This window comes from Ptiloglossa arizonensis, chromosome 4, assembly GCF_051014685.1.
Source record: "Ptiloglossa arizonensis isolate GNS036 chromosome 4, iyPtiAriz1_principal, whole genome shotgun sequence".
NCBI lineage: Eukaryota > Metazoa > Arthropoda > Insecta > Hymenoptera > Colletidae > Ptiloglossa > Ptiloglossa arizonensis.
Window position 1 is genome coordinate 26,170,710 of NC_135051.1, and position 27,057 is coordinate 26,197,766.

A 27,057-nucleotide genomic window follows, 5' to 3' on the forward strand; every position below is an offset into this window, starting at 1 on the left:
GGCGCTAAGGTCGCCGTTAGTAATGGAGGTCAACTGGAGATCGTTAGCCAAGTTTCTTGCTCGAGAAAACTCGCTTTACTTTGTTAACATCGTTAGGACCGTAGGAAGGAAAAATTCTACGGCCAGCGGCCACTGTTCTCCCGAGCAAACGAACCACTGTAAAAGGAACTCCTCCCAGATGGTGGGGGATGTCCACAAGAGGACAATGTCAAGTTCTCTGGAGTATATATTGGGTCTACGCGAGGGCTGCAATTGCTGCAGAGGGTTGGGAGAGCTCTTCGATGGAACGATGGAATTTTCGATCGTAATAAGACACACGTGCATCCTAAATTTCATTCCTCGTCGATCTACTCGAAGTTAAACAAAGAAATAATCGCAATGGGACAGTATGTATATACCTAGATTCGTGTAAATACATATTAGTATTTTTTCGTTGGTTTGCAAGCGTCTAGTAGGTTCAACTTGATTGTAAATTAACGCACGAAGGTACGAGAAGAGATTTTCTTCCTCCTCGGTTAAATGCAACCCTATGGCACTAAAAACAGAACGTGCGTACATCGACGAGATCGTGATAATCGTTTCACAATAAACGACCAACGACGCGAAAGACGAGCCAGAAATAAGCGTCGAGAGGGTCGATGCGAAAAAACGGGAAGAAAAGGAGGAAGAGAAACAACGGCGAGCGAACCGATCGCCGCGGATGCAATTAACAAAATACTCACCGAGATGAATAGAGCGTGCTGAACGGTCGCTAAAGTTCCACCCTAACGCGGCGAAAACGCGCGCGCTTGTTAATGAGGGCACGTGCACAGACAATACCGAAGCTCGATGATATACGGGGTGGTCCACGGGTCTGGAAACCCTCTGGACCAATGTGTAAATATTGATCTTGGCGAAACTCGGTTCGAACCGCGAAATTCGAAGAAAATTGTGTTGTAACGTGGGAGAGGGGAGAGAAAAAAAAAAGAAACTTGGAAGTTTTTCAAGTTTTTCGACGATACTTTTCGAGGTTTGCGGACTCGAGGTGGTTCGATTAAAGTTTCAAACCTCGAGGCGTTTAATGGAACTTACGACTAGATTTCAAAGACGCAACTGAGGTGCAACTGCACCGTTGAAATCTGCAGGTTTGTTCCCGTCTCGAGTGAATCGATTCCTCGCGACATTCTGCGTACGAAAAGTAAAAACACCGTGGCACGATATTCGTGAAACGAACACTTCTACACATCGTACAGACACCAGAACGAGCATTTTATCGGATCCTGATGAAGCTAGCCGCATTGCAGACGAAACGTCAGTACCGTAACGCTATTGAAAGTGAGAGATATACACCGAGACGTCTTAAATTATATTAATAAAGTTTCTGGTCCTTTAAATTCGTCTCTAACCGTCTCTAACCGATGTCAAGGTCAGCTTCAATCTTTCGTGGATGAAACTCGGTCATCGTCGTCGTTTGGATATTTTCAGTTTCTTAAATCGATAACAACGATACGTGTTGGCGAGCATTGTCGAACGTGTTGATTATAGAATTCAATTTTTCCACACGAAAAACACCGTCACGATAAAATAATATCGTTCGAAACTTTGTTCATTTTACTTTTCGTAGCGTGCTCTTCGTAGTATTGAAATTTCAGTTAATTTGGGTCACGTGGTATTGTACCCTAGATTCGAACGATCCTGGCCGTACTACCTAAGCTCGCGTAAGGTGCGAGACCCGTACCGCATCCCCATTGGTGGAACACGCGTCACCCAGATAGTACGGACTGTACAAATTTAACTTACGAACGAGACTCCGCAGAGATACTGGCACGTACAAGTACCTTTACCTTTTAAGTAATGGTAAATATTGTACCACGACCGTTAAAATTGCGAACAAATATTGGGATTAAATTTTCAATGCACTGGGCGTTCAAATATCGCTTTAAACCATTATTTTCATTTCAGTTCGATCGTGACGCGATAGTGACCATTCAAATTCTAAGTAAATACTCGAATTGAATATTCAATTAAATATTTTCCATCTCAGTTCGTGTAAAATAATTGATCAATTTTAAGTAAATACTCGAATTAAATATTTTCCATCTCATTTCGTACAAAATAATTGAATATTCAATTAAATATTTTCCATTTCAATTCGTACAAAATAATTGATCAATTCTAAGTAAATACTCGAATTAAATATTTTCCATTTCACTTCGTACAAAATAGTTGATCAATTCTAAGTAAATACTCGAATTAAATATTCAATTGAATATTTTCCATTTCACTTCGTACAAAATAATTGATCAATTCTAAGTAAATACTCGAATTGAATATTCCATGCGCGTCGATAACACTTCGAACATAATATTTCCTTACGTTTCGCGTGAAATAATTTATTCCCGAACGGGTTAAGATTTTCAAACGTGAATGGTACAATTTTTCACCTTTCGAACGTTATACCGAAACGTATGTTTGGAGAACCGTTCGAGTTCGCTCCGTTTGAGTGACGCGTACCACCCTGTATACACGCGCGCGTAATACGTCTCGACGTCGTCGGGGTTTTCGGTCCCTCCTGGCAAGAGTATCGCAGTTGCTTACGTTTCGTATTTAGATCCGCGTTTAACCCAGAAGCAAACACGAGCCGTTCGAAAAAAACAAGGAGAGAGAGAGAGAGAGAGAGAAAAAAAAAGGAAAAAAAAATGTGTACAACTCGTACAAGCTGCGCCACGGATCAACCAGCTGGAAACGCGCGTTCTCCGCGTACTTTTGCGTCAACTCGTTTGGTCCAGATTTCGTCCTTAGCCGCGCGGCTTTCAAAGAAGCCTTCATTCCAGCATTTAAACCGAACATTGAAATAATAACGAGCCTGGATTTCGAAACGGTCTTGGAGAACCGTTATTTCAAATTGCGCTACAATAACGGGGGTGGGGGCGATTACTATGCAAATACCTACATCAGTGTGATGAAAACCGTTGAAAGTTACAATATCTATAATAAATACAATTTATACGCAACACTGAAAATAAGTGATCAAAATTTGAATTAATTGAAATCTATATACAATATGACGATAAACCAAGAAGATTTTTCTAAACTTACAAAATATACGTACAATTGTTATTTTATCGCAACACCAGAAATAGGTGATAAAATTTTGAATTAATCGAAATGTATATACAATATGACGATAAACCAAGAAGATTTTTCTAAACTTACAAAATATACGTACAATTGTTATTTTATCACAACACCAGAAATAGCTGATAAAATTTTGAATTAATCGAAATATATACATAGTGTAATAATAAACCAAATACTTGATGTCAGTTGGAAAAAAAAAGGTTGCAAAATTTGGGACCGGATCGGAGAAATTCCGTTAAAGATACGGGCCTGGGAAACGTTTGTTTCCGGACGCGGTAATACTGGATGTCCGTGCAACGATTTCGCTGAGAACACGATCGAGAACAACCGGAAAACAACGAACGAACGACCGGATGATACAATAAGCCGTACGACGGAAACATCAGCGACGATACGCTGTTAAATGGATTATTGCATTATGCGCGCGCGGTGCATAAGAGCGACGGCGACGTAAAAGTTCGTGCAGGAAGCCTTTTATGCAATTTCGTGCCGGGAAAACGAAACCAAATAAGGTAGCGAAACGTGTAACGCGAAAACGGAGAACGTGTAACGCGACCGACCCTGTTGCGTGATCCCTTTATTCTGTCCCAGCTTCTCTAATGAACTGTCGTACCGAGCAGCCAGCCTTTCGACCCCTTTCTTTCTTGGCCGGAGAAGTTGGCGCGCACGGTTTCCAGTTTCAGAACGCGTTTAATCGAATCAACTGTGTACACCGCGAAGCACGAAAGCTACCGATAAACGGAAACGTATTTCTGGAATCGTCCGCGGAACGAGTACTCTCTCTCTCTCTCACCGAATTCCGATTTTAATACACGACGATCGATTATCGAAGAAATATTTTCTCGCATCGTACTACTCGTCCCGCGTCGGTACAATCGTTTCTCGTCCAATCACGTAACTTCCTCGTTTTACGCGGCAAGTGTAAAATTTCGATGTTTTCATTGAAAATTAACGTTACGTAAAATTTCGTTGCGCAAACAACCGCACGGTAATACAACTAACCATGCACGATAATACAATCGGACGAATTGAGCGTAAAACAAATTTTTTTACAATGATTCACTATGCGGATGAGTTTCTATTTTGTAATTCGAAGTTTTTCGAATGTCGAGTGCAACGTACCGCCGTGTCTCGAGAGTAACACGGTTATTGGGAGACGAAGTTCGATAGCACTGTTACTTTTTCGATTTTCTAACGGATAATTTTTACACGGATAGCATTTTCTCTTAAATTCGATTTATCACACAGATCAACGAGAATGTACGTTTTACTTAATCTTGAAATTTTTCACTGACCGTTATTTCTAGGTCACCGTGTACACTCTCCCTCTGTCTTTATCCGTGTCGAAGATCGTCTTCGCACTGACTACCCTCTGTTTCGATTTAACGATACAGAGTCACCTCGGATTTGTATTTATGCACGTTGAATCACCGTGTCGTCGTGTAAACAACGATATTTCGAGCTTAACTTGTCACATATTCAAAAATAAATCACAGAAACGTATACAAAGTTCAAGTACATTTCGAGTCACCGAGTGATTCGAGTCGATGTTATAATACATTTCGTTCGGGTGAGTTGATTCGAATTCTATCGGTGACGCGGATTCGAGAGTTCTACTTAAAACTTGGTCCCGGTCCAACTCCTCGTTCCGTTCTGTGTTCCACTTGTGACTGAATTCGAGTTCTACACGTGACTGTTTCGAGTTTCGCTCGTGAGTAATTTCCAAAGAAAAATTCAACGTTAGAAAAACCTACAGGAATAGACGAACACAGACGTAAATTTCATCGAATCGATTTGAGTAATTTACGGATCGATTCGAACATCCGAAAAGGAATCGCAACAGAGTTCCAAGGATTCCAGGAAAACGGATCGTCGTTTCGCGTCACGGCCATTCATCGATCCCCCTCTCCCCCTCCCCCACCGCTTTCACGCCATTAACGCGAAAGCGTCGGGGACAATACCTCCTCCGATATCGGCGAAGAGGAGCAAAGCGACCCAGTGAGTCAACGATCTGACGATCCCCGTGAACGCGATGATGCGAGCCGTTGCATCATCGGCCGACGAAAGTTCGGACGACGGCGAAGACGTGACCAAAAAAGGCAACGACGAGTCCGGAGGTCGACTGTGCAACGAACGAGACACATTGCATAGCTCGAAGTTATCGCCGGGCGAATTCTACCAGCGGCCAATGCCTGCCAAAAGGGACGCACCGTCGCGAAAGAGAGAGAGAAAGGGAAAGTAGTTGTTTTCTTGCCCAGAGTTCGATAACACGTGCATCTCGCATCTTGCGCGTGTTGTACGATTTAATCGAAAGAAAGTTACGAACGATTCTCACCGAGTAGTTGTCCATGATATAATAATATTCTCCGTTGAACGCTGGTGCAAATCGTAACACTAGGAGAATATATAACCTAGACGGAACGCGTTATTGGTATTATTCCGGCGCAACGTTCGATTCCGGTACGATCCACGCGAGAAGGGATAGGGTGATCTTCGAACGACTTGAAAAAAAAACGTAAACAGTGTGCGTATCCAACAGAGGTCACTCGAGTTTGGAAACAGTTGGTTTCACGTGTCAAAGTATTTCGACGCTGGGGCGCGCCACGGGTAGCAAAGCATTCCGCGCACGTACAACACATACGTGGAAAGTATTCAGCATCGAAAGATTATAAGTATATTACGATGTATCGATTCGTAATTGTTTGTAATATCGGGTGCGATACGGATGAATTTATTCGCGGAGATATCCGCTGGGCTTGAAATTGATTCGTAGAGGATAAGAGGTGGATCGAAAGCGATCCGAGGCAAATAAAGTTCTGCGTTATCCTAAGAACGCGTAGCGACAGTTAGCGACACGTGTTAATCTTGGAGTTTACAACTTAATTGCAAGCGCGCGGAACACGGTCGGTCGGTCGGTATAATAAACTACGTTAGGGTTGGGAATAGCGGTTTAGGAAGGGATCGGTGACCTCTGTCGCGAAGTGTCGTTGGGAAATCAAAGCCATCTGTTACGGTCCGATCGTGTTGCGCTTTCAGCGTCGTTTGCATTACGCTCGTGAACACTCGAGATAGTCTCGAGTAGCTTTTTCGGTCGTCGCGGAAGTTTCCCGCGATCGAGAAACATATGGGCGTCCTCGACCTGCGAACGGAATTCTACCAACAATATAACCTCTTCTTCCGCCTCTTTTGTTCTAAGTCTAAGCTATAGAGAACCTTTATATTCTAGTTACCATACTTCTTCGAATAAAAGAACTAATTGGCCGATACAATGAATTTAAATTTAATCGACGATACTATAGAGTCAGAAGTATATTTTAAATTCTACTTCAACAGTTGCCGCGACTGCGACGCCGATGCAAAGCGACTCGACGCGTTGTGTTCTTTGCATACCGACTACATCAGCATTGCTGTACAAATATTATGGTGTGGCCGCAGATGGCCCAACTGAAAAGGAACAAAATTCTTAATCGCAATCCTCGCGTCAAAGGTTAACGTTTCGAGGGCAAAAATAAACTAATTCGTCTCTTTTTTCCTTGTAATATCTATGAACGCGTTAATGCTCTAATAAACTGAACTTTGCGCGCAACCTTTCGAACTTGTACCTCTGTAAAAATTAAGAAATCTACCATAGAAACTAAAGAAATTAAAATCTGTACAACCTTGAGCAACATTTCTAAACAGCCGGAGAGATCCTCGTCAATGTCGGTTTTCTTCGAGTGGACGTTTAGTGGTCTGACCTACGACACTGAAAATCTATTCTTAACCTTTGCAGGACTTCCCTTTGTCACATAACTCCGTTTCGACTATAGTCAAAATCACCGAGAGCGATCTGTGCTTCGCAAGGATCGATAACAACGGGCCGTGATTTTAATTGAATAATAGCTATTGGCGTGTGACAATAGATGGCGCGAACGTCCCTTCCCCTTCTTTCTGCCGCCCTTTATGGGCGCATGTATCGTTCGTGTATGCGCCACATGTTCCTATGTACATTTATATGCATCTTCGGAGTCTATCTACGCTTTCGTACGTTATGTTTATTTCTCTATGCGTATCTGTCGGGATATACGCTCCTTCTACGCGTATTGCACGCGCGAGATAAAACACGTAGGGCATCGATAAATGCAAGAAAACCGGATTAAAAATAGTATCTCCGTGTCCATTGTCTCTTAGCATAATTCGCGACCGTTTCGTAAATACGCATCGTGCGTGCGGAGGTTCGTAAGTGTGAGACCTTACGAACACATTGGCGTGCAGTCAAATCCTTTAACGTATGTATCGCGCGTGCATGTGGCGCGCGTCGCGTCTCGCCGTTAATACCGGTCGTGCGAATTCAATGCGTCCGCATGCGAGTCGCGCTAACGTTTCTGTTCCACGCGTTCGATGACTCAATGACGGTCACATGGTGGGGCGCCCCCCAGGGGAACGATCGTGTGGGGTTCACCGAGGGCGAGTGTATACGTCTCGCCACGTGTGTACTGCTATCGACATAAATCTACTCGCATTAACCCTGCTGTTCTCTTCGTATTTACTCCACGTTTCGTGCTGCGCCGGGATCCACGTAAACCGCCTATAACGTTCGAACTTTAGGAGAGACGAAAACGAACAAGCGGCACGCGCACTCGTGGTAATTTCGCCGTCCACCCCACGGTTTTATCAGAACGAATGTTCATTAAGTAGGTAAATTTAGCGGCCACGTCCGAAAATAAATAAAACTCGGCTATGCACGATGAAATATACAAACAACGCACGAGACGCGAAATCCGACCGAAATCGAAAGGAAAACAGTGATCCTCGCGAATCCAAGATCTCAGACGCGAGTGGAATTTCGGTCTAACTGATTTACACACTGGTCGATGCGTAAATCTGCAAGTGTTAAAAGCAGAATGTTTTGAACGGAGTCGGGCGGCCGATGGAAGGCGAAGAAAATGCGAGATCGACCACGGAGCACGGTTTCGAAGACTTTTTTAAAAGCTCAACCGTCGGTTTTATTTATTTTATTTTCTCGTCGGAATATTTTTGCGAGCCGCGCTCGCTTCGGAATTTCTTGGTCTCTCGTTTTACGGACCCCTGGACCGTAATAAAGTTCACTCGCTACTCCTCTTTCTATTTAAAATATTTCGAATTTCGTCGATGCACGATACATATCCACCGACCATTGGAAAACTATTGTAGAGACAATTTTATCGTAACACAGACATACGCCCTTGAGTAGAGTTAAAGGGTAAAAGAGTATTAATAACTGATTAATTCACGGTGATAAACGACACTTCCAGACGTCGTATTAATAAATAATTTCCCCCCGGGTTGGAAAGTTCCAAGGCGTTCTCGTCCCTCGTATAATTGACTTTCGGGTTCGTTAACGCGGAAGGGACCACGATATTATTAGCGGACGTGGAAGTCTCCTATCAGCCCGCGATAAAAATGCTCCGGTCTCCACGTGTCGCGTCTTAAAAACAGCAAACCTTTGGGACGGCCTCCCGAACGGACCACCGCTGAGTTATTTGCGGACTACCTAAGCGTCGTTAAGGAACCCCGTGTGTCTGATCGTGACACCAACGTAATGACACACGCGACCGACTTTTCCAGTTTCAATCACCGAGGATACCAACTGTTTAATACGCGTACAACAAGAATATATTCGTGATAAAATTAAACAATTGGTATTAATTATTAATCGCGTATAATTTCAACGTAATCGGATCAAAGATACTTGCGCGAATCCTTCGTCCATTTTTCTTACAATTATAGAACCTCCACCGTATATCCTAGGTCAACGAATAACTACATTAGTTACTATTAATAACGTTACTATTACTATACTGTCATCGAGCAATTTTTATTATTTTATTATTATTGATTATTTTAAGGTCTACAAATAATTAGATTATTTATTATTTTAAGGTCTACAAATAATTAGATTATTTATTATTTTAAAGTCTACAAATAACTACATTATTTATTATTTTAAGATCTAGAAATACCTACATTATTTACTATTAATAACATTACTATGACTATTGTCATCGGTCAATTTTTATTACTTTATTATTATTTATTATTTTAAGGTCTAGAAATAACTACATTACTTATTATTTTAAGATCTAGAAATAACTACATTATTTACTACTAATAACGTTACTACCACTATCCTCATCGAGCAATTTTTATTAGTCCCACGTTCTAGGTCGGTCCGGTAAATTCGTTTTCCACCGCAGTCTTCGTTCCATTTTATATCCTCGGGGGGACCCCCGGTGGTCCCTAAATCCCTAATCTATACTTTAAGCCGCGTTCCCACGCGCGTAAACCGCCTCAAGGTGGGCAAAGTAACCGTACGTGCCAGCCCGCGTACAATCGTCTATTTCGATTGGCCACGTGGGTGATGAATAAGAGACGCTGGCCCCGAGTCCCGGTACCTAACCTCACCTAACCGAGCCGAAAGCCCCGGTAAACGGCCTCTGCAGAATGCAGAGTGGCCAGGCGGAGTCGCGTTTCTTCGTTTGACGAAGCGGCTGAGCGGTCTCTCCCTTCTGAAAGCGCGGCTACGGCCTCGCTCTCAGATTAGGCCTCCTCTCTCGCTCGTCCGGCTCGCGGATATATTTACCATCCCGTTCAAATCATTCTCCGCGGCCTGACCTGACCGCAGACTCTCGTTGGATTCGCACGCCTCTGCTAGACGGGAACTTGCGTGTATGGAAAACCATCTCGGTGCAGGTGGTGCCGCCCGTAAACCATCGAATAGAAGGACCGGAGAAAGCAATAGGGAACCTTCTGGTACGGATGACCTCCATAAACCCTGGAATACAGAAGAAGGGAGCACCTGGTGCCCGAACAAACCTACCCATTTAGGCTACCTAAAGCTTCCAATAAGAGATATTGGGGCAGATGATAAAATTCGATGAATTAACCATCGATCGGCCATTTATACGACCACTTTGACCTAACCGTGTACACTTCCAATGAATCGAGTTAGAACAAAGATTATCTCTCGAGTCGACACCGACAGACCCCATTCTACTTAAATAAAGCTATCTATTAACTATAACTTCTAAGTATTCAAACGACCACTTCGTAGGGAACACTCAACACCTGAATAAAACTACCCATTCGATGGCTACCTTCCAATAACAGTGACAAAACCCCTCTGGTGTCTCTACGGTAAACTTCAGCTAACCGTTTGAACGTTCACTCGAAACGTAGGGAGACACTTAAACGTCTAAATAAAATCGACCGGTTCAACCGAACAGGCTACCTCGATACCGAGAACCGTGATACGGCGACGATGAAGCTCCGTGTAACCCCACGATAAATGAAGCTTCAGTTAACTGTTTAAATGTCCACTTTGCGCCAACCCGGGGACCGTTTAAGCTTCCAACGATCAAGTTAGAATAAAGTCTGCGTTCCGGTGTGCCACGTCGCTCATCGTCCGATCCATTCCAACGGGGGATGTTTACCGAATAACTACGTTGACTGACTGCTGTTTCGTTCGCTGGGACGGACAGTCCCGAATGCATTATACTTGAACGCCGAATGTTCGTGGATGCCCGCGGACAGAGGAGGGACATTTATTACGACACGCTCGATTTAACGCAACACTACCGACCGTTCGTACGTTGCCTGTTCGTTCTACGGCTGGTTATATTTACCGTCTCGTTAAAATCATTCTCCGCGGTTTGACCGGAGGAACTGCACTCTCGTGGGCGGACCTAACTGCAGCATCTTTCCACACGCTCGTGCATGCAACCGCTGACTCGCTTTACGAGAACCTACGGACAGGGACGCGATCGATTTTTCGATGTTACGACAACCGAGTCGATTCGACAATACGAGAACTTACAGGTATTTGTGTCTACGAATGCACAGGTTGTATCCACGGGTCCTGTGTTTTTTATCGGGTTGTTCGGAAAGTCGTTCCGTTTTCCAAAATGGAGAATGTATAATTTAAGGAAATGTTTGGACGCTCTGAAAAAAATCGTGTTTCATTTTCACAAAAAAAAAAAAAATGAAATGAATTTCCGAACAACCTAATATAATACGACAATAAACCAAAAAGTTATTTCTAAACTTACAAAATATACGTACAATTGTTATTTTATCGCAATATCGAAAATAGGTGATAAAAATTTGGATTAATCGAAGTATATATATATTGGGTTGTTCGGGAAGTCATTTCGTTTTCCAAAATGGAGAATATATAATTTAATAAAATGTTTACATGCTTTAAAAAAAATCGTGTTTCGTTTTCACCAAAAAAAAAAAAAAATGAAATTAATCTTTTTTCGTTCTCCAAAATGGAGAATATATAATTTAATAAAATTTGTATACACTTTGAAAAAAATCGTGTTTCATTTTCACCACAAAAAAAAAGCGAAATGACTTTCCGAACAACCCAATAATATTATTGGTGAAACGATTCAAATTTTATTAGAAAGAATTTTTCTCGCGCGTTTCAAATTTTCAGGAGGAAAAAAATCGTTACGAGTTACGACAAGGCGAATTTAAGACCGCTCGTAAGTACTACTTTTTAAACGTTCAATTAAGTTCTTTCACTCGTTTTAATATCCGTGACCTGCCCGCCTGATTTTATGCAGTCATGGCGTATACTAATATGAAAATGGTATGCTAAACGTATGCAGAATATATGCAGTTGTGCGAGCCAAATATTATACGGGTAAAGACCCTTTGATAATGGTGCACGGTACAGGCACAACGCGCGGAAAATTGATATTAATATTGTTACGTCAAAATCTATGAGATACAATGTTGCATTGCTTTAAACTTGAATGTAAAAAAAAGAAAAAAAAAAAAAGAAACACTGCACTCTACTAACGTCTAATAATTATTTGTACCGTAATCCGTAACGTGGAACTTAATTTTAATTGTTCTATAGAAACCTTATGAATAGATTGAATAATATTTGAAATAACGATCTATTTCTACGAGTGAACTAGTACAGTGCAGACTAAATCCGTAGAAAACTCGGCAATATCGAGTCTTCTGCAGATCTAATTATTTCGAGTAGCGTATCCAGTGGTTGTTCGGGTATTTAGATACTATCCGCGATACGAGTGTACAAGGATAAAAGCCCGAGAACAACGTGCAATTACAGATTCAACGTAGACAAGCACAGAACAAAGGAAAGCATTCGCGTACGTCTCCCATTCACACATACCATTCTCACAGTCGCTTTCTTCGATTATGCGTGCCCAGAAAGGACGAACTGCGGCCGCGAAAGTAACTATATTATCTACACAGTCTCCTCCGGTCTGATCGTCCCATAAAGATACTTTATTGTATTATCGTGAAAGCTCGAGACTTTTCTAATTGCACCTGTTCGCCGGGCAAAACTAAACGACTCGCATTGAGTGACAAGCGGGACTAATTGTCTTCCTTGGAATTTGCGTTGTTCGTCGGTAGAATGGCTTTTGTGAATACTCGTACGAAAGCCTTTTACGAATTAGGAGAACGTAGGTAATACACTTCTGATAACTTGTTTCTTTTTCGATGATTCGTGTCGAGTGCTCTTCGATTCGATTAAAAAGAAAAAATCTTACCACATATATGGTTCTCTGATTATTTTGAGCGGGTCCCTGTGTTTAGATAACCGAGCCGATGGATCGAAGAACGCACAACAACAAGAAGAAACTCTTCCGCGAACTATTCGGACACCCGGCCCGATAATAATCGGGAATCGACGATATTTATTGTCAGGATACCGTGTGATCGCACCGTAAGGCTCTGTAAAAGCTCGCACTAGCGTGAGAATGAATTTTCTACACAGGAATTGCAGGAAGTGCAAGCATATTTTCGTTGCGAGTGGTCCAGTCGGATGTGTACCGTTTAGACGTTATTGCGTCCGATGAACAATTCGGTACGCTTTCTCTCGACGGTCAACGATGGGAACAAGGCGCAGAAAATAGCTGAAGATAATACAAGCGGAAAGTACTTTGCATAATTCATGACCGCGGGGGAAGGCAAGCGCGATCTATGCGCTCGAGTCTTCGTATCTGACAATCAAGATCACTTGTAGGCCCTCGTTTAATAATTATTTCCACCGCGAGAGGTATATATGCCCATTGTTCGCGCTAAACCGAGAACCGGGCTGCTTTTCACCGCTATTGTTCTAACTCGGACGTTTTTTCAGACGCTCTTTCTATACTCCTCTTATAGTATTTCGCGTACGCGGTTTCTGATTCGCGTTTACGGATATAAATTGTTACGATGCATCGGCGCACGTTTCTTTCGATCGATGCAACTCTGTTGCTCTCGTGAGTTTTTCTTTCCGTACTTCTGTTTATGGTATTAACGCATGAGTATCGTTTCGCCACTGAGTAACGAAACGTGCCTGCGAGAAAGGCGGTCCTTCCCTAAGCTTGTGATGCGCGAGATAGATGCGCACGGACACGCATTGTGTATCTACGGTGGTGGAACGATGTTTCCGCGGCGAAAGACGTACGCGAAATGACATCCGTATTTCACAGGTTTGTTTACTCTCTCGAGACAAAGAAGAAAATAAACAAGAGGAACGAGTTTTGTAGAAATTATTCTCGAGACTGTTTCGAATAGAATCAAATACCGAATGCAAACTATTCTATTCGGATAATGCCCGAGTTAATCGGTGAAGCCTCTCTCGAAAGGTTAGGACGTAACCATTCTGTCCTATTCATCGTTCGATTAACCACCTCCTAAACGCGTCGAGCAAACGCACGATAGAAAAAGCGTGACACCGTAACTACACTCGTGTTTTTACCGGGCTCTTCATCGAGCACGTCCACTTAATGAAATAATTCTTAACAACAGCATTCGAGGGTCACCGTGTCACCGAGTGCTGTGTGCACTCCTCGCAACGTGCGTACGCACTCGAGGCAGCCCACGCGTGTAATTCACGATACGTATAACGCTTCCCATCCTATACGATGAAAATTTATATCGTCCTCGGGTCTCCCGATAACAATCATTTACATACATTCGTTATTCTAACAGGCCATACGAGCGAGCCACACTTCGGAACCGTTGCATCCGCTGCACTTTACGCCCCTGGGCGTGGATATGAAAACGCGGGATTAGAGCCCCACGGCTGGATGGAACCAGACCATTCTCGTCTCCCTCCATCCTCGCTGCCGCAGACGATATTAATAATATATCCTTTCGACAAACAACTTATCGTGCCGCCCTTCGCTTCGAACGAGGCAGAGTGTCTTTTACCACTGCGACATTACGTCCGGAAACCAAAACCGCAGATACGTCATAACAGTGCATAATAGTTGCGTTCTACTTGTCTCTTTAGCACCACGGTGCATCGGGCAACTGATCCATTCGAATCGTTAAGGAGATACATAAACGAGACAGCCACGTTTGCACGCACGCGCGAATTTTATTTATTGGAACAGTTCGAAAAAATCACGGAATTATTTTAAGATCTAGAAATAACTACATTATTCACTGTTAATAACGTTACTATTACTATTGTCATTGAGCAATTTTTATTATTTGATTATTATTTATTATTTTAAGCTCTACAAATAACTACATTATTTACTATTAATAACGTTACTATTACTATTGTCATTGAGCAATTTTTACTACTTTATTATTTTATTACTATCACGCTATTTTAATATTGTTGCACGAAATATCGAGAGATCCACAGAGCAGAGATTCGTGAAGAACAGTTTATCTGTTCGCCGCGGAAATGATATCAGAAGTCTCATCGCAGCTGAAAACAGGCAGGCCCGACAGGCGTGTGCAGCTCGTAAATTATTCTCGTCCGGCGTAAACATCAAACAAGCATCGTTCGTACGTACGTTCGAATAGGGACAACGAGGAACGAAAATTCCACTTTTATCACGGCTCATCTTGTACGGATAGTACACACCGAGGTTTAGTTTCGTCAATGGGTTTAATCGACTATTTTTCTCGCGGGTCTTTTCTACGTGAAAAATAATCGATCACAATCTGCTGATAAACCTCCATCGTATTATATACGGGTTGCTTTATTTCTGCTCTCGGGCCGCAGCGATTTAAATGCTGTTGCGTCAATATCCCCACGGTTCAATTTAATTTCCCGCGTCACGCGGCTTTTATATTACCGATAATTATTCGCTAACACCTGTAAAAATAATAACGATAAGGAACATTACCTGCACGAGAAACAGAAACGATTCTAAAAATCGGTAACGATACGATTTTTTTCATCTTGATACAGAAAACTTAAATATGCATTAAATAAATAGCGAGATGAATTTCTTTATTCCAAGAATGTTCGTTGTAACATTTACTAAGAACGTTTAACGACTTTCAATAATAAAGTCGGTGAAAGAACAATCATTTTTTTTTTTTAATTATTTAATTGTACGAATAATGTAGAAACAGGAGTTCGATCGGTTTACGTAATTCGATTGATCTACTGCAAGAGGCAATGAAATTTAGCATTACTGAAAGTGGAACGCAATTTGGACATCCACCTTACGTACCTTTTACTATTTCATCTTATATTTGCTCCACTTGTTCAACAGTGCGAGTGATTTACGCGGTCAAAATAGTTTATCACGAAAGTCATTCCTTCGCGTGGCACGTGGAATGTGTTTTTCAGGACAAACATCAACAAAGAACGACTTCGCGCATCGGAATTCTATTTGCTCGGATAACTTTTAGAATTACCGAAAAAAGAGGTAACTGTATTGTTCCGGTATACCCTACAAGCGTTAACCTCGAATTATTTTCGAAAAAGAAAAAAACTTGAACACTTTTGGTCTCGCTCGTATTATCCCCGATGCGATTTTGTTCGTGACTTTTTCGAACACCCTGTACATATGTTCTTTGTTTTTTAGTTCAAACGTCCGTGTTGAAAAGTGAAATAATTGGGGGTTTTGAACGCTCCACTGAAAGCGAGGTATGTCGTTATATTCGACGGCCCCAAACCACCGTCGAAATAAACGATATAATCTGCAAATAACTTCGCTTTCATGGATTACGTAATGGTCATCCTTATGCCCTACTTGCGATACATTGCGAAAGACGGGGAGGGGGTTTATGTAATAAATGGCGAAAAAACATTGAACATATTAAATATCCTGCGGAACAACTACGATCATGTATCTGCAGTTTATTAGAAACGCATTCACGTCAATCTGCGTTCCAATATGTTTCCGCTGACGAGTCCAATTACCAACTGTTTAATCGATCAGTTTTGAACTGCTTCGTTTTCCTCTCGATTAAGTACGACTATTACTTTTCGTATATTTATCGTGACATCAAGCATGATACGTAACCTATAACACGGTTACGTGACTGTACTGTTTAGAGAAGAATCACGGATATTCGACTCGCCTGCAACGTTTCTGTTTTCGTGCTCGTGCGAACGACACGTATCGGTTAGATTAAGTCGTTCCTTAGGAGACTATCGTTAACGATTACACACATTTATCTACCCTTCTCGTGGACTAACTCCTCCCACTTTGTAAACTTGTCCTAATGAATATGGCCACCATAAATATCATAAAAGTATTCGTGCGCGGGAAGATGCGTGTATCCTAACCTAGCACGAACGTAGGTTGGTTGGCATCTTCCCTTCCGGCAATTTGTATGCAGCCTTACCTTTTACTTGCTGTCTCTCACATAACTGACGGATAGATATTATCTAGTTAGTAATTCTGTATACAGCGACACTGAGTTATTAAAAAAGAGAGCTACTATTTTCACCGACTAGATTTATTCGATAAATTGTTTAATACGATTTGAACACTGTACGGAATTATTACACGAGTTTCCGTATTTTAATTAATCAATAACGAAAGTACGGAAGTCCGCATTTTAATTAATTAACAACGCCCATTGTCGCGTCACTTGAAACGCTCTTAACCGAGTCACACAACCGATCCCTCGCGTTCTTTTTCATCCTAGTAATCAATTAAAACTTACGCTTCCCGTGTTTCAGTTAAACTAAAATACCAAATTGAAACAATACAATGCAAGGCTAAATTGAAATTAAAAAAAAAAAAAAAGAACTGAAGTTATACAACAAAATTATTATACTATATTATACAAAGAATCACCTAACAAATTACTTTTTTGAAAAATTCCGAATAAATGTTTCGACAGCATTCAGACTGTTCTTTTGCGAAATAGTATAATCACAATGCAATAGAATTGTTAAATTTACATTACGATATGGGTCGTTAAAGTGAAGTAACTTTATAGTCGACGCACCATATAGTAGACACTCACACACGCGTTGATGTATATATTTACCATATACAAGTGCCGAGGGGTCAAAAGCGGATAAATTCGAGAAGACGGAAGGCAGTACTGCTAGTGGTCAAACGTAGGCGTATACATGGGTTAATTGACAAATCGATAGTTCTCCGAACATCAAGCTAATCGGGTGAAAGACCCCTTCACGGCAGTACGCAAAGCACACAAAAGAAACCCTCGTCGTCGCGACCATTAAATCTTTGACAAAAACAATTCTGCCTATCTCTGGCCGAAAGCGTGACCGCGATATTATTTCGGATGGAACGTATTGTAATTTGGGGGACTCAATGCGGAGATAAAAAAAAAAAATGATCCCGGCTATGCACAAGAGCGGGAATGACATCTGCTCGTACCAGCTTCCGAGTGGCCTCCGCCAGACTCGAGAACGATTTCCAAATAAAATACGTGGGAACGTTGAGCGGTCGAAACCTTGCTATTTCTGTGTCGTTGCGATTCCGTTTCGAGTTTCTGCTCTACTATCAAACAATGTAAAACATTTGTTTTTCGTAGCAAAGTATTCGTTCGGGTATCGAACATTAATGAATTTTAAAAGGCACTTGCACAACGAAGAAACACGAGTTTGATTGTTACTAGGTTGATAAGATTGTATTGTAAGTGTAACTGAGATTCACGATTGAAAACGAAACTCGTTCGTACAGATCGCTATCACGATACGGTTTAATCGTATTCGCGTCGGTAGATGAACACTCTTGATTAAATATAAGTAACCGTGGCAGGAGAAGTAAGTAGTAATTACCAGAGGCTCGACACTCGATATCCTCCCACTAGTTCTTATTGGGATAGATAACATCTGTCCAAGAAGGGGGTGCGTCGCCACTGATTTTAGGAATCGATCGTTCCATTGAGACTAACGAGGAATAGAAATATCTTTCTAACGAAATCCGATAAACTGTTAAAGCGGTCGCGAATTGAGGGAAGAACGCAAACGGACGGATTTGTATCAACGAATTCCGAGTGCATCCCCTCAAACGGCGGAAAACGAAATCGATAACCTATACGAGAAGGCCACTGTCTCTTACCTCAGACACAAATCCTCGTTGCGAGATGAAAGGATGAGTTTCTAATGTCCTGGCTGATGCTTATCCGTCGATTTCAACGTGAAACACATTTGTTCACGGAACGACGATGAGGCCGGTTTCGTTGAGGCGTGCCGGTTGACTTTTCTTCGCGAATTTCACACCGAAAAAGGTTCCGTCGAAAAAACTGAACGATTGTTAAGAGAATAGAACGCGTGTATGCTTTTCAGTTCGAAGAAATCGCGTGTTTCACGGTGCAGGTTCGTTCAACGACTTACAGTCTCTGTCCGATCATACTAGCCTGCACACAAGTATCGCACCACTTTGAGAGCACCTTCGCGGATCGACTGGCAACTATATTCATACGGACCACCGTTGCCTTGCTCGGGGAACGAGAACGATGTGAACTCTCTCCAGCAACAGCCAGCGACAACTGGTGACGGCCAACAACGACCCCTACACGCACCCTTCATCGACTGGTAAACTAGGCATTGAAGGAACAATAGACACAGGTTACGACGGTGGTTGAAAATTTGAAATGTTCGCGCCTTATCTGTAAACAGGGATTCCCAACCTTTTTCGCGTGTTGACCCAAAATTAAATCCATTTCACTTACCTCTTTTCGTACAATGGGGATAGAATTCATTTTCAAGATTCGATTTCACGAAAATTAAACTAGAAAAAAATTGTTTTATTGAGTTTACACATATGTTTACAAATGCAGGACATTCTAACTAAAGAAAATATTTTATGTATAATCTTCCATGCTCTTAGTTAGCGTCATCAAAGCATTTTCCATGTTTTTCCTCTCAGTTTCTGTTTTTAGAGTGTGCCAAATTTGTTCTAATTTCTTTTGCTGGTATTCCTGAAAAATTTATGTACACATGTTTAATAAAATGTAAATTCTACAATCCTATTTTACAGTCTTAATTGCATATGATTAAGAGATTTGCATACTTTGATAAAAATAAAACAATGCTTCATTGTTGCTCCCACATAAAGTATTTTTACTGATACCAAACGCCCTGCAATATCATTTATGCGTGGAATGGACTCTAATAAAAATTTATGCGGTCCATGTCTGGTTTTCACCAATGCTATCCTTGTGTATTCATTACAATACTGTGCTAAACAATTAAAAAATTGTATATTTAAATCAAGTTTAATATGAAACTATATCTGTAATATGATTTTTAATGTTTCTAAAAACACAAATGTAGTGAAAATTTTATGTTACCATTGAAACCAGCTTTTATTGCAGCTGAACCAAAATCACCATATAATTGTTGTACTTTTTGTTGAATAGCAATATGTAAAGTCGTAATTTTTAATGGGAAAGGCCTATCAGACTTATCACCGAGTGTTATTTCAAACGTTATATACCTACGGGTGTTTTATATTAATAATGTATAAATTGGACATTCATAAAAATAATATATTTAAGGAGCAATCAACAAGATATTATTCGAAGTAAATGATATATAAATTTTTAAAAAATTATTTCATTACCTGTTTTTAAAGCGAACCATGTTTTAGGTTATGCAACACGTAAAATTATGGATTCTTTCAAAAACGTCACTCATGGAAAAATAATGTTAAGTACATAAACAAAATGTTTACATTAATTAATAATGAATTTTTGTCAAATTATACAGTTCATAGGAAATGTGACACGTAAAACAATACCACGTGCATTACTTGTACTACTCAGTACGCTAGGTTCGGTTAGGTCATTATCAACACACTTGCAGCGTGCGTAACATAACATGTGAACACATTTTCGTTTATATTATTCAACCAAATGTTAGGAAGTGACGTTCGAATCGTACAAGATGTGGTATAAAACTTTTCAAGGTAACGCATATAGAGTTTTTTATTTGTACAATTTTTCCTTGTAGAGATTTACATATTTCCGATTTACGTAATATTGTTGTACGTTGCTTTTACTATTAATCCTATTGATTTAATATTAATATACAGTATAAAATGGATTATATATTTGGAGTCATAAACAATTATTGGTATAAAAGGATTTTTTTAATAATTATTCTTTTTCTCTATACTATTTCCTTCTTTTTCTATACATCTAATAAAATCAAAACAATTCTGTGTAGGGATAAATTATTGCTTATACTAATAAAAATCAAATATTTCTTAATGCTGTGTTATCTCAGGGTCATATGAATTGAAAAAATCTGTGATTACAGTAAAGCTTCACTGATAACGATTATGTTCTTTTGATTTACAGCTCATAATGATCCAGTTCAAAGTAGAACATTCAGTTGGCTTCTTCAAACGAAAGATATAATACTTACAAGATTGTTTAAAGGGATAAAAAATGGATTACTTTGTCGGTGTGGATGTAGGAACAGGAAGTGCTCGTGCTGCTTTGGTATCCTCCAAAGGAAAAATAGTGAAATTGGCAACATGTCCGCTTGAAATCTTTCATCCTGTTCCCAATTTCTATGAGCAATCATCTGATAATATTTGGAGTGCAGTCTGTCATGTAGTAAAGGTAGTGACTTTGTAAGTGTGTACAATGTTTACATTAAATATATGATATGTACTGTTTTGTTTATAGTCAGTTGTAGCCGATATCTCTGCTGATAATGTAAAGGGTATTGGCTTTGATGCTACTTGTTCATTGGTAGCAGTGGATAAATCAGGATCACCAGTCACAGTGAGTCCAACAGGTACACACAAAATATAATACAATATTCATGCCATTTGAATAAAATGTATCTTTTCATTATTTTAATTTTGATTACAGGAGAAGACAAACAAAATGTTATATTATGGATGGATCACAGGGCACAGGAAGAAGCTAATTTTATAAATGCACAAGGCCATGATATGCTCCAGAATGTTGGTGGAAAAATATCACTGGAAATGGAGACTCCTAAAATGTTGTGGCTCAAAAAAAATCTACCTTCATCTTGGAATCGTGCAGCATTACTTTTTGACCTGCCTGATTTCCTGACATGGAAAGCAACAGGTTCTGAATCAAGGTATTGACCTTATTCTATTCCAATAAATGCATAACACAAGCAGCTATTTATTTTGATTTCAGATCTCTCTGCTCTTTGGTATGTAAGTGGAATTACAATGCTGGTCCGGATGGTAACAATAAATGGAATGAAGAATTTTTTGATCAAATTCATTTGAAAGATCTTAAGAAAGATAATTGGAGAAAAATAGGTATTGAAAATAATACTACGTATTAGTTAAAGTTGCTTCTATGTAAGTAATTAATTGTAACTAATTGAACAAAAATTATTTTCCTTGCAACATGCAATTTTTGATGAGTTAATAAATCTGTTTCGTGTTCGGACAGATAATATGAAAGTGTATTGCTTTATTTTAATAAAGAGAACTATTAATACGAAGGTAATGTTGTGAGAACACCCGGCGATCCAATTGACCAAGGGTTGTCAACAAAAGCTGCATCTGAATTGGGACTTCTAAAAGGAACAGCAGTGAGTACTTCTCTTATTGATGCACATGCTGGAGCACTTGGTATGATAGGTTGTTCTGTACCTGGTGTATCTCTCAATCTACAAAATAGATTAGGTATTTGAAAGTTTGTTCTACTATTTACTATTAATAGTTTCCAAGTTATTTCTTTTGTATCAATAACATAATATTTTATTTAATTTATAGCATTAATCTGTGGTACTTCAACCTGTCACATGATAGTCACTGAAAAGAAACTATTTGTCAATGGCATTTGGGGACCATACTTCAGTGCTATGATTCCAGGATTGTGGTTAAACGAAGGTGGACAGAGCGCAACAGGAAAGTTACTTGATCACATAATTGACACTCATCCTGCAACACCAGGAATTTTAAAAAGCTTAAGTGGCAATAAGTAAGTTTATTTACAAATGAACTATGTAACAAATTTTACCAACATTTCTACTTTTTGTTATATTATTTTCTAGGCACATACAACAATATCTGTCTGAATTATTACAAAAAATGGCAGATCAAAAAAATTTTAAAAATGTTTCATATTTAACAAAAGATATTCACGTTTGGCCCGACTTCCATGGGAATCGTTCTCCTTTGGCTGATCCAAGTCTTAAAGGAATGGTAACAATATATTTTTTTATGTAACAAAAATTTCATTTTTATGTAATTTTTTATTGACAAATATTATATAGATATCCGGACTGTCTTTGTCCGTTAATCAAGAGAATCTGGCGTTATTGTATTTGGCAACAGTCCAAGCATTAACGGTACGTACTTTATAGTTGTTAGGCCTTCGACATTTTACTTGGTAATAAAAAATAAAATTGAAATTTTATAACAGTATGGTACAAAGTACATTTTGGAAACATTAGAAGCCGCTGGCCATACAGTGGAAGAATTACTAGTTTGTGGAGGCCTAAGCCAGAACCCACTATTTATTCAAATACAAGCAGATGTATTAAATTTGCCTGTCCTTTGCCCTGTTGAAAGGGAATCAGTATTGATAGGAGCTGCAATTCTTGGATCTTACGCGGCTGGAAAGTTCAAGACTATGTACGATGCTATCAAAACAATGGGTGGATCTGCAAACATTATTAAACCTAAAAATGAATGTTACAAGTAAGGAGATACTTTAGGCTTGGAATATTTTTAATTGCTCTGAAACTTTGAAGCACATATTACCTTCTGTTTTTTTAAGGTACCATCTCCAGAAATATCGAGTTTTTAAAAAAATGGTGCAAGACCAGAAAGATTATAGAGAAATTATGAATGAACAAGTTTCATAACTGTCAACACGGATGTATTTTATACTGAATCTCACAATAAGCAAATAGAATATAAAAACGCTACTTACACAATTTTTGTTATCAATTAAAGCATATTTTATGTATACAGTCGATTGTAAAGAGATATTTTTGTTATGTCTTTTATCTTTTATCCTTATTTGTAACGAATAAACATATTTGCAATACTATTTGGAAGAGTTTCCTGTCCCGAATATAGATTAAACATAATATATAAAATTCTATTGCTTTATTTGGTATTTAAGTATGGATTTGAAATTTACATATAATGTGGTACAATGTTTTTGTTACAAATATTTTGGTACAAAATGCGTAATTTTACTTATTGCATATTTCTTGCTAAAATTGTTTAACAATACTCGTATAAACGTATAATTATAACAATATTGCTAGTTGATTAATTGTTACAAAAATATTAAAAGTTCCTTAATTAAAATGTTCTTAATGAAAGATTTTCTTTTTTTCAATATCATTATATAATATAAACTTATAAAATGGTGTTATAACTACTTAGGAATAAGAAGTACTAATATATAGTACACTTGGCGTTAATTTCAATTAACTTACAATATGAAGAATATTTTCTTATTTTCCTAACTTGCAATATATCATTTTTACCACACGAAGTAACGTCATTATCACATAGTTCTCAAAAATTTTACAACCTTGATATTCTATTCCTTTTTTATGACGTGATTCAAGAAAAGAACGAAAATAATATTTGTATATCACAAAGTCGGTTTTATCTCAAGGTATTTTGACATGATTGTTAAACTCAATGTCACTTATCCATTGAACTTCAACTGAAGTTGGAAAAAACCGACAATAATTAACTTACATTATAGTTGATTTGCAGTACATAATTTAAAATAATACTGGTATAAAACTTTGGATAAAACTATAGTTCTGCATTAAGTATTATAACTGTTGTTAAGTATGTATAATATAATATAAACTGACAATTATTTATGGACATTTAATGCTATTTATTTCTAATTTGAATATTGGTATTAATTATACCTGATATTATACATTTTGCTTTAAATTGATTAATTTTCTGTAAAACAATTTGAATGAGTGACATTGTGCGTGTTTTAATTATAAATTTATATTTTCGTGTCAAATAAACATGTCTTTTTATAAATTTTATAAAAATTTGTCATGAGTATTGACAATTGCTACATCAATTACAAATTTTAATCAAATGTCATAAGTTTCATTGATGTCTAAATAATTTGGTATCATATCAATATCATTGTCAGTCTTTTAATAACTAGTTTTTCAACCTATATTCATAAAAAAGTGAAAAATCTTAAGCAAACAGTACCTTTTAAATGTGCTTTAACAGATTCAAGTTTTATATAATGATATAGCTCTAACTAGTCAACAATCATCATAAACATTTAACTTCAAAATGATTTATATTCTGATATTTGGAAGACACAAAGTGCGTGTTTCAGTTAAACATTGAAACGTATTCTCCTCTATGCGTATATATATATATATATATATATATATACACACACATATATATACTTCCTTTATAAGTATTACATTTTTTCCTAATTTCAATAAGGCCATTTGTGCAACTTGTGCAATTAAGACATGATAAAATTGCCAATTCAACTGGCAATCATCGCCCTTTAGTACTAAGTATTAATTCGAATTAATATGTTATTTCATAAAAACTTATTTTGCAAAAAATAAGTTTTCCGCTAACAATTGATATTGCTCGTATTAATAGAAAAATAGATTAAAAATTAGTGAAAATACTGAAATAAATCAGTTTAAACAAAGCGATAGCATTCTGCAATGTGATTAAGCATGTACTGAAATGCCATGGAAGGAGACGTACCAAATCTCTGCCTCCACAAATGTTTCGATATTATACGTTGTCCTAAACTGTGAGTAGTTTCTTGAATATCTTCACAAATTTCAACACTGGTTTGCCAAATTGTTTCTTAAAATATAGATAATTTTATAAATAGTACTCTATCGGACAAAATTATTTAAAAAAGAAATGTACAGCATACATACCTAAATTGTTAAGAAGTTTGTTTTTACCTGGTGGATCATACTTCTGCAATTGTTCAACACTAATCACCTTATATTGCTTTAATTCTTGAAGGGATTCATAACTACAACAACGAGCTCGACTATTTGCCACAATATAACTGCCAGGAGCACTGTGTTTTGTGATTTCTTTCAGAGCTTCTTTAACCATATTGCATTTATCTACATCTCCGTGAGATTTATCTACTTTGATTGGCTAAAATGAGTACAGCATACGTTGAAAATGTAAGAAACAAAATTTTAATATATATGTACGTAGGAACATGTGATACCTCTGGAATTGCTTCAATCATGTGTAACCACATTCGAGTTGGTATAGTATTTGCTTCTGCTATACATACTATAGTATGAGAATTATTATTGCGCTTCTTGGCAGTAGTTACATCTGAAGGGTTCTCGGTCATGTAGCCATTAGGAAATTCATCCACAATTAATATTGCACTTTGACCTCCCAAAACCCAGTCTTCTGGATGAGTCACTACATAATTTTCAGAAACTTCATCACACCTCTCATATACTTTCTTAACTACATGTTTTTTTATTTCTGAAAAGGAATCAGAATATTTACTAATGTTTTTCAGAATATTATGTAATAATTTGATACAATTTTCCCGATTGGTACCTAAATAATTGGCAGTGAGTTCACTAGGTATCATTTGACACCATCCTAATATCAATTGAAGGCACATTTTCAGGTCGCATTTGATTCCAAAAAAAAAGGAATTTTCTCTTATAGACTGTTTTCTCGTACAATTTGGGCAAGACCAACTGTATTTATCTACAATTCTTGCTTGATTCCAAGCCAAACTTCTCCCCTTGCATTCAGGATGGGGACAATTGGAAACAGTCCTGATTAAACTCATTTCTTTTAACCAACCACATAGTTCTCCTTCGTGTCCTTGTTGCAACATTGGACGTACCACAACGTCAAAGTATCCTCCTTGGTCTCCAAAACGCTCCATGCATTGTCTAAAAGTAAATATGACAGCAATGATAAGAAATAAACAGATTTTTCAAACTGTGTTTTATTTATTAAATACATATCGACAATTACGAATTACATAATGCAAAACAAAATAGAAAAGAACACGTTTGATTGCACGTGAATGAAAAAACTTGCAGCACCCATTGGGCGTGAAAAGTGGGGGAGAAAAATCAATACTCTCCTGAGTTAAATATAACTTTCTTATTCTTAATATAACGAGAGAAAAATTCATGAAATATTAATTGTCCAAAGAACAAAAATCAGTTATTGCACGAGTAGAAAAACATATACAATATTATAAAGAGAAAAAGATACTAAAATAAACACCGAAATTATGTCGGAGTAGCAGAAGCAACAAGTATAATCAAATCGAAACTACTCTTGGGTAAAACACTCGTTACCTTGTTTTGACTTTCGCGTTTTTCATCTTCGATGCACAAGTCACGCTCGACTGACACTAGATAACTTCAAAGGAACAAACGAAAGCCTATAACATTTTTAAATGAACTAAAATGTAAACAAAAACGAGGAAACCAACAAGGAGCCACAAAAGACCACGGATCAACGTCGACCTCACGCATCCATCGTGTAGCGACTTATACTGTCGTCGAGGTATGCGCTAACCATATTACGGTGCATGTTACACTCTGTCGATAATATAGGAAATAAATCAGCAGATTTATAAATGTTTTCATTCATAAAATTAATCCATTGACGTACCTGCCGTTTTGCAATCGGTAATTGTTACATTTGTTAATGTGCTTTGTTATTTGTTATTTCGATTGAAAGAATATTTTTGGCATTCAATTTTAATGTT

The 27,057-nt window shown here is 38.5% G+C and overlaps 4 protein-coding genes across 6 annotated transcripts in view; 1 reads left to right on the forward strand and 3 right to left on the reverse strand.

Annotated features, from left to right (window-relative positions):
• Positions 1-18,897, reverse strand: part of Corn (microtubule-binding protein cornetto) — a 36,474-nt gene extending 17,577 nt beyond the window's left edge. The window contains exon 1 of one of the 2 annotated variants that reach the window (XM_076310259.1): positions 4,416-4,452. The gene's annotated coding sequence lies outside the window, so the exon portion shown is untranslated. Of the gene's footprint in view, positions 1-4,415; positions 4,453-18,410 lie in introns of those variants that run through there. The other variant, XM_076310258.1, reaches the window with a different exon arrangement.
• Positions 18,898-19,077: 180 nt separating this feature from the next.
• On the reverse strand, positions 19,078-20,204 carry Pop5 (POP5 ribonuclease P/MRP subunit). Its single transcript, XM_076309782.1, has 4 exons — positions 19,917-20,204; positions 19,645-19,790; positions 19,365-19,534; positions 19,078-19,272 (listed from the first exon to the last, which is right to left on the reverse strand). The coding sequence occupies exons 1-4, from the start codon at positions 19,934-19,936 to the stop codon at positions 19,156-19,158; spliced, it is 453 nt and encodes a 150-aa protein (XP_076165897.1). The 5' UTR covers positions 19,937-20,204; the 3' UTR covers positions 19,078-19,155.
• On the forward strand, positions 20,123-23,352 carry LOC143145931 (FGGY carbohydrate kinase domain-containing protein). 2 transcript variants are annotated; one of them, XM_076309781.1, is made up of 11 exons: positions 20,123-20,261; positions 20,656-20,922; positions 20,989-21,100; positions 21,178-21,415; positions 21,478-21,605; positions 21,795-21,977; positions 22,068-22,275; positions 22,349-22,499; positions 22,571-22,645; positions 22,720-22,997; positions 23,077-23,352. In XM_076309781.1, exons 2-11 carry the CDS (start codon positions 20,746-20,748, stop codon positions 23,162-23,164), a joined length of 1,638 nt encoding a protein of 545 aa, XP_076165896.1. In that variant the 5' UTR covers positions 20,123-20,261; positions 20,656-20,745; the 3' UTR covers positions 23,165-23,352. The 2 variants fall into 2 exon arrangements, with proteins under 2 accessions (XP_076165896.1, XP_076165895.1); XM_076309780.1 differs by lacking the exon at positions 20,123-20,261 and adding an exon at positions 20,294-20,428.
• A 1,167-nt stretch (positions 23,353-24,519) lies between these two features.
• Positions 24,520-26,863, reverse strand: LOC143145124 (uncharacterized). Its single transcript, XM_076308163.1, has 5 exons — positions 26,642-26,863; positions 25,878-26,224; positions 25,528-25,799; positions 25,220-25,451; positions 24,520-25,142 (listed from the first exon to the last, which is right to left on the reverse strand). Exons 1-5 carry the CDS (start codon positions 26,665-26,667, stop codon positions 24,970-24,972), a joined length of 1,050 nt encoding a protein of 349 aa, XP_076164278.1. The 5' UTR covers positions 26,668-26,863; the 3' UTR covers positions 24,520-24,969.
• Positions 26,864-27,057: the final 194 nt, after the last annotated feature.

Coding starts and splice junctions, on each gene's coding strand:
- Pop5 (XM_076309782.1), bottom strand. CDS start 19,936: ATGGTTCGCTTTAAAAACAG. Junction 19,791..19,916: donor ATGGTTCGCTTTAAAAACAG/GTAATGAAATAA, acceptor AAACACCCGTAG/GTATATAACGTTTGAAATAA. Junction 19,535..19,644: donor AATAAAAGCTGGTTTCAATG/GTAACATAAAAT, acceptor TTAATTGTTTAG/CACAGTATTGTAATGAATAC.
- LOC143145931 (XM_076309781.1), top strand. CDS start 20,746: ATGGATTACTTTGTCGGTGTGGATGTAGGAACAGGAAGTGCTCGTGCT. Junction 21,416..21,477: donor GCAACAGGTTCTGAATCAAG/GTATTGACCTTA, acceptor TTTTGATTTCAG/ATCTCTCTGCTCTTTGGTAT. Junction 22,646..22,719: donor CAACAGTCCAAGCATTAACG/GTACGTACTTTA, acceptor ATTTTATAACAG/TATGGTACAAAGTACATTTT.
- LOC143145124 (XM_076308163.1), bottom strand. CDS start 26,667: ATGAAAAACGCGAAAGTCAAAACAAG. Junction 26,225..26,641: donor AACGCGAAAGTCAAAACAAG/GTAACGAGTGTT, acceptor ATTTACTTTTAG/ACAATGCATGGAGCGTTTTG. Junction 25,143..25,219: donor CAAACTTCTTAACAATTTAG/GTATGTATGCTG, acceptor CTATATTTTAAG/AAACAATTTGGCAAACCAGT.